This window comes from Chanos chanos, chromosome 4 (assembly GCF_902362185.1).
Source record: "Chanos chanos chromosome 4, fChaCha1.1, whole genome shotgun sequence".
NCBI classification, from domain to species: Eukaryota; Metazoa; Chordata; class Actinopteri; order Gonorynchiformes; family Chanidae; genus Chanos; species Chanos chanos.
Genome location: NC_044498.1, coordinates 660,001 through 667,500, shown reverse-complemented (window position 1 = coordinate 667,500; position 7,500 = coordinate 660,001). Strand labels below are relative to the sequence as shown.

At 47.5% G+C, this 7,500-nt stretch overlaps 1 protein-coding gene across 3 annotated transcripts in view; it reads right to left on the bottom strand.

The window, feature by feature from the left end:
- Window positions 1-7,500, bottom strand: part of suco (SUN domain containing ossification factor) — a 72,910-nt gene that overhangs the window by 28,555 nt on the left and 36,855 nt on the right. For all 3 annotated transcript variants that reach the window (XM_030771295.1, XM_030771296.1, XM_030771297.1), the window contains exons 7-9: window positions 6,132-6,246; window positions 2,838-2,965; window positions 1,969-2,036 (exon numbers count right to left, since the gene is read on the bottom strand). In XM_030771295.1, coding sequence (XP_030627155.1) covers window positions 1,969-2,036; window positions 2,838-2,965; window positions 6,132-6,246 — 311 coding nt within the window. The remainder of the gene's footprint in view (window positions 1-1,968; window positions 2,037-2,837; window positions 2,966-6,131; window positions 6,247-7,500) is intronic.

Sequence of the window (7,500 nt, the reverse complement as noted above, 5' to 3'; positions counted from 1 at the left end):
CGAAACACACAGCTCAATGACAAACCTGCACACAAAGCACACAATCATGCACACACACACACACACACACACACACAGAGCACACACAGAGAGAGTCAAATAAATAACACAGCACACACAGAAAGAGTCAAATAAATAACACATAGTACACACATAGTACACACAGAGAGAAACGAAATAAATAATAAGATAAATAAGTAGATAAAAGAGTCAAGTAGAAAATAAAGTGAAACAGAATCAGGTTCAGCGTAACCCTGACCCTGACCCTGACCCTAACCCTGCCAATGATAACACAGAGCGGCTGGTACTTGACGGATGAGCAGGTGAATGCTGTTAAACGTAAACTTTCACACGCGTGTTGGCTGTCACGCTATACCACCGCCAAGGTTTTAAATGTGGTGATGTCCAGGGGAACAGTTCACTCACACTCTCTGGTGCCAAGTGCTTTTTGAGACGTCATTTTATTGTTTTTTTGCTGTGTTTTAATGTGGGCAGACAAAGAAGCAGGACTGTTAACATGCCTGGTGACAACACAGCCGGGGACGGATGGATGAGAAAGGCTAAAATACAAAGAGAACCTAGATGTTAGAAAGGCTTTTCTACCAAACAAAAGGCCATGTCCTTTTTTGAGTGGTCTGTCCCTAACCTTGATTTTCCCTGTTCATTTTATTGTGTGATTTTCTGTAGAAACAGAGAACATGACCATCACATTACAGCAGAAAAGACCAACATGTCACCTCCCAACACACAACTCTGCAGGGACAGTGGGAGAGTCCACCTGCTACGACCTGTGTTGGTGGGAAGGTCACTGACCGAGGGAGAGAGAGAGAGAGAGAGAGAGAGAGAGAGAGAGAGAGAGAGAGAGAGAGAGGGGGAGAGAGAGTGAGTCACAGAGCAGAGAGAGAGACAGAGGGAGAGAGAGTGAGACAGAGAGAAAGAGAGAGACAGAGGGAGAGAGAGAGACAGAGGGAGAGAGAGTGAGAGAGTGAGAGAGAGTGAGACACAGAGCAGAGAGACAGAGAGAGAGAGAGAGAGAGAGAGACACAGAGGGAGAGAGAGTGAGACAGAGGGAGAGAGAGAGACAGAGGGAGAGAGAGTGAGAGAGAGTGAGACACAGAGCAGAGAGAGAGAGAGAGAGAGAGAGAGAGAGAGACAGAGGGAGAAAGAGTGAGACAGAGAGAAAGAGAGAGACAGAGGGAGAGAGAGAGAGACAGAGGGAGAGAGAGAGACAGAGTGAGAGAGAGTGAGACACAGAGCAGAGAGAGAGAGAGAGAGAGAGACAGAGGGAGAGAGAGTGAGACAGAGAGAAAGAGAGAGACAGAGGGAGAGAGAGAGACAGAGAGAAAGAGAGAGACAGAGGGAGAGAGAGAGACAGAGGGAGAGAGAGTGAGACAGAGAGAGAGAGAGAGACAGAGGGAGAGAGAGAGACAGAGGGAGAGAGAGAGACAGAGGGAGAGAGAGAGCAGAGAGAGAGAGAGAGAGAGACAGAGGGAGAGAGAGTGAGACAGAGAGAAAGAGAGAGACAGAGGGAGAGAGAGAGACAGAGAGAAAGAGAGAGACAGAGGGAGAGAGAAAGACAGCGGGAGAGAGAGTGAGACAGAGAGAAAGAGAGAGACAGAGGGAGAGAGAGAGAGACAGAGAGAGAGACAGAGAGAGAGACACAGAGGGAGAGAGAGTGAGACAGAGAGAAAGAGAGAGACAGAGGGAGAGAGAGAGACAGAGGGAGAGAGAGAGACAGAGGGAGAGAGAGGGAGAGAGAGTGAGACACAGAGCAGAGAGAGAGAGAGAGACAGAGGGAGAGAGAGAGAGACAGAGGGAGAGAGAGACAGAGGGAGAGAGAGTGAGCGAGAGTGAGACACAGAGCAGAGAGAAGAGAAGTGGAGAGAGGGCAGGATGAGACACAAACACTCCGACAGAGGAACGTTTCGCAACACATTTAATCCTCCTCTTATCGCCATGGTAACTCACCAGATCTTGTTGCTGCAGGGATTAAGCATATACAGATCCATATTCTCCATCAGGATGGCAGAGGTGCTCTGGAGACAGACACACACACACACACACACACACAGAGAGAGAGTCAGGCAGGACTGGGTGATGTTACAGGCTGACAGAAGGATGTGGTATTATACTATCCAGTGTAAAGTCCATCTCCCGACAAGAGTCTAAAGCATTTCATACAGGCAATGCATCTGAGAGAATTCAGCTCTATCAAAACAGAAACCTGGAATCTGCGTTCGAATAAAAACCCATCTGATTATCCCTCAGTGAGTCCGTACCTTGGCCTCGGAGTTCTAATTGTAGGAGCCAAGTTTCAATTTATTTTCCTTGAGAGACACTTGTATTTTGATTTAGATTCACTTGCCTTTGGTTCAAGACTTTTATTTTGACATTTGCCACATACCCCAAAAAAGTTAAGATGGCGTCTTCCATATGCCCAAGTAGAGCCTCACAGTTTAGACACAGGAAGACGCTAATGAACAAACAGTTTTTTACCGCTTTATCGCTTTATCGCTTTACCACTTTTCCACTTACCACTTCTCCGCTTCTACACTTAACACTTAACAGTCAACCCTTCCAGGAAATTTGATTTAACAACTGTATATCACCTGCCTGCATACCTGTCTGTTTGCCTACCTACCCCTTTGCCTGCCTGCCTGCCTCCCTACCTGCCTGCTCACCTCTCTCTGACCAGCGGCTGAACACAGGTATGACTCGCAGCCGGTTACAGTATATATCAGAAAGCGCGTAACAACTAACAGCGTCTAATATTGGATTGGATTTTTGGCCACTACACTAATAAAAGCCCATGTGATTCTCTCTCTGTGGGTCCGTACCTTGGCCTCGGAGTTGGCGGAGAGGATCTTGGCGCCACACTCTACAGAAGCGTAGTTATTCTTAAAACTCTTCTGCACTTTCTTGGCGGCGTGAGCGCCCCCACCAGACGAGGAGTGAAGAGACTGACCTAGAACACAGAGATGGGTCAACAAGTTACAACAAGGCCTCCGTGAGTGTGCGTACGTGCATGCATGTATGTATGTGTGTGTGAGTTTGTGTGTGTGTGTGTGTGTCTTCTGGGGAGGGGGGGGGCGACTGCCCTTGTTTTTTTAAAAACACAGAGGAACAGCTTATCCATGTACGTGTGTATGTGTTAAGTACAGCGTGTACATAATTCTTATCTGTTACTGATAAGTAAATTCTATAGAAATGTGTGTGTGTGTATTATGGACACAGTGACACACAAGCAGACCCTCCCAGTCATGGACAACTCCTAGAAATGGGGTCACTTATTAATATTTGACAAAATACGTTTTTTTTGCCACATGGAAACAGCCAACTCTCCTGTTTTTGTCCTAAGTGACTGAATGCAGAGGGCATGAACTGAACACAGAGACCACTGATTAACTGCAGTTTCCCTTATCTGAGGTGACATGTAACATTTTCTGGTGGACTACTCCAGATCACCCCTGTACACTGCTCAATGAGCCAATCAAGGCCTCTGTTTCAGATCTAGCCTCTGATGGTCAATGAGCCAGTCAAGGCCTCTGTTTCAGATCTAGCCTCTGACTGATGGTCAATGAGCCAATCAAGGTCTCTGTTTCAGATCTAGCCTCTGACTGATGGTCAATGAGCCAATCAAGGCCTCTGTTTCAGATCTGCAGGATTAACTAATCCATTCATCCCTGCTAATCAGACAATCAGTCTATTTATCTGTATAGACAGTGGCTAATTTCACCACTATTTCACCAGCTATTAGGTTATGCTTCAGTATGTCACTACACACACAGACACACACACAGACACAGTGAAATCCATTAATCCAGTGGTGAAATCATTCTCTACATGATCTAAAAGGCTGTTTGCCTCTTCACTGTGAACATGTGTGTGTGTGTGTGAGTGTGAGAGAGAGAGTGAGAGAGAGAGAGCGAGAGAGGGGCACACAGAGAGAGAGAGAGAGAGAGAGAGAGAGAGAGAGAAAGAGGGAGAGACAGAGAGAGAGAGAGAGAGACACAGAGGGAGAGAGAGAGACACAGAGGGAGAGAGAGAGACAGACACAGAGCGAGAGAGACAGAGAGAGAGAGAGACAGAGAGAGAGACAGAGAGAGAGAGATGCAGAGAGAGAGAGACACACACAGAGAGAGAGAGAGAGAGAGAGAGAGAGAGAGGAGTTATGTAACATTCACACGCTCCACTTCCTAAATAAATGCCCACAGCTCTGGCAGACTTTAGACAAAGACAAAGAAAGAGAGAGAGAGAGAGGGAGAGGGAGTGAGAGAGACAAAGAGGGAGAGAGAGAGAGAGACAGAGAGGGAGAGGGAGAGGGAGAGTTACACACAGGGATGTGAGGACATGACTATAAAAGATGTTGAGAAGACAATACTGTGTTACTACTAATGGCTCCAGTCATTCTCCACCCACAACACCACGACTCAGCTTCCCCACATGTGTGGGTGTATGAACATGTATGTGTGTGTTTGCGTGTTTATGTACATATGTATATATGTATATATGTGTGTGTGTGTGTGTGTGTGTGTGTGTACTTGTACAGCTATCCTTGTGAGGACCAGTTTGAGTTTTAGACCTTGGGGGGAATGACATTTTGGGAAAGTGAGGACATTTTGGCTGGTCCTCACTTCTTCAAAGGGCTGATTGACGGTTAAGACTTGGTTTTAGGGTTCAGGTTAAAATTAGGTTTAGGTTAGGGTTAGGGTAAGGGTAAGGGGCTAGGGAATGCATTATATCCATGTGTATCCTCACAAAGATAGAAGTACAAGTATATGTGTGTGTAGTTCACACACATATACTTGTGTGTGTGTGTGTGTGAGTGTGTGCAGTGAGCGCGTGTGTGTGTGAGTGTGTGCACTGAGCGTGTGTGTGTGAGTGTGCAGTGAGTGAGTATGTGTGTGCGTGAGTGTGTGCAGTGACTGTGTGTGTGTGTGTGTTCAGTGTGTGTGTGTGTGTGTGTGTGTGTGTGTGTGTATGTTCAGTGAGTGAGTGTGTGTTCAGTGTGAGTGTGTGTGAGTATTCAGTGTGCACATGTGTGTGTTCAGTGTGTGTGTGTATTCAGTGTGTGTGTGTGTGTATTCAGTGTGTGTGTTCAGTGTGAGTGCAGTGAGTGTGTGTTCAGTGAGTGAGTGCATGTCTGTGTGTTCAGTATGTGTGCAGTGTGTGTGTGTTCAGTGTGTGTGCAGTGAATGAGTGTTCAGTGTGTGTTCAGTGTGTGTGTGTGTTCAGTATGTGTGCAGTGAGTGTGTGTCCAGTGAGTGTGTGTGCGCAGTGAGTGTGTGTTCAGTGTGTGTGCAGTGTGTGTGTGTTCAGTATGTGTGCAGTGAGTGTGTGTTCAGTGTGTGCGCAGTGTGTGTGTGTTCAGTATGAGTGCAGTGAGTGTGTGTGTGCAGTGAGTGTGTGTTCAGTGTGTGTGTGTTCAGTGTGTGTGTGTTCAGTATGTGTGCAGTGAGTGTGTGTTCAGTGAGTGTGTGTGTGCAGTGAGTGTGTGTTCAGTGTGTGTGTGTAGTGAGTGTGTGTTCAGTGTGTGTGTGTGTTCAGTGAGTGTGTGTTAAGTGTGTGTGTGTGTGTGTGTTCAGTGTGTGTGCAGTGTGTGTGCAGTGAGTGTGTGCTCAGTGAGTGCGTGTGCAGTGTGTGTGCAGTGAGTGTGCAGTGAGTGTGTGTTCAGTGAGTGTGTGTGTGCAGTGTGTGTGCAGTGAGTGTGTGTTCAGTGAGTGTGTGTGTGCAGTGTGTGTGTGTTCAGTGAGTGTGTGTGTGCAGTGAGTGTGTGTTCAGTGTGTGTGTGTAGTGAGTGTGTGTTCAGTGAGTGTGTGTTAAGTGTGTGTGTGTGTGTGTGTTCAGTGTGTGTGCAGTGTGTGTGCAGTGAGTGTGTGCTCAGTGAGTGCGTGTGCAGTGTGTGTGCAGTGTGTGTGCAGTGAGTGTGTGCTCAGTGAGTGCGTGTGCAGTGAGTGTGCAGTGAGTGTGCAGTGAGTGTGTGTTCAGTGAGTGTGTGTGTGCAGTGTGTGTGCAGTGAGTGTGTGTTCAGTGAGTGTGTGTGTTCAGTGTGTGTGCAGTGAGTGTGTATTCAGTGAGTGTGTGTGTGCAGTGAGTGTGCAGTGAGTGTGTACTAATGTCCGTTTCCTTACTCTTCTCCTTCTCCACCTCCATCACTTTTTTCTTCCACTCATCAAATGTGGGGATGTCTTCCTTACTGGGCACAGAGGGGTCTGTCTCCCGCACGCCGACACTGTTTGCCCCCTGCTGGCAACACACACACACACAGACACACACACACACACACACACACACACACACACAAACACACACAAACACACACACACAGCTTAATGACTACCATTTACATTCAGCTCTCATAAAACAGAGCACCCTCATCCACCACACATACACTACACCACACCACACACACACGCACACACACACACAGCCTACAACACACACACACACACACACACCTCACAGACTATTCCTCACACACACTCACACACCTCACAGACACACATAGCCTACAACACACACACACACACACACACACCACACAGTCTACAACTCACACTCACGCGCACACACACAGCCTACAACACACACACACACACACCTCACAGACTATTCCTCACACACACTCACAGACTACACCACACCACACACACAGCCTACAACACACACACACACACACACCTCACAGACTATTCCTCACACACACACACACACACACACACACACACACCTCACAGACACACATAGCCTACAACGCACACACACCACACAGCCTACAACACACACACCACACTCAATACACACTATACCACACACACACACACATCCAACTCACTGACCACACCACACACAAATCACCACATCACACACACAAACCCACCCTGTCACTCACAGACACACGGGTACAGGGTGGATTTGGTAGTGACAGGTAAGATTGGGGAAGACATTATTAGTTTAGCTACTGTGAGAGCTGTGGAGTTTGTCAGGGAGAAGTCTGGGAACAGACAGCTGTCCTCAGTTCTCCCCAAACCGTCAAAAATCCCGGCCAACGAACGCCAGGCAGCTCACCCAGTGCACAGCCCCAGAGCCCAGTGAAAGCTGAGTATTACATGAATGTTTTCAGTCTCTCTGTGTGTAAGCCTCATTATAAAATACACACATGCAGGAGAGAACAAGCCCAATCCGCCTGAGTATTCAGGGTCCGCTCGCACACTGACCCTGCACGGACCGACAGGGGGATTCAGACTGGGTTCTGATGAGCTCACACAGGACAATGTTTTGTCTCTTCATGACTTATCATGACCTTTCTGACTTATCTTATTGTCTCTGTTCCATCTTATTCTTTATTCATTAATCTCCAGTTCTCTCTCTGCACTGTGTGTCTCTGCAGTACAATGACTGCTCATTTAAGCAATTAAACATTCACACGGCAACACGGGGGCAAAACAAGCCTGCTGGAAAAACAAGGCATCCCGGTCTCTCTCTGTCTGTCTGTCTCTC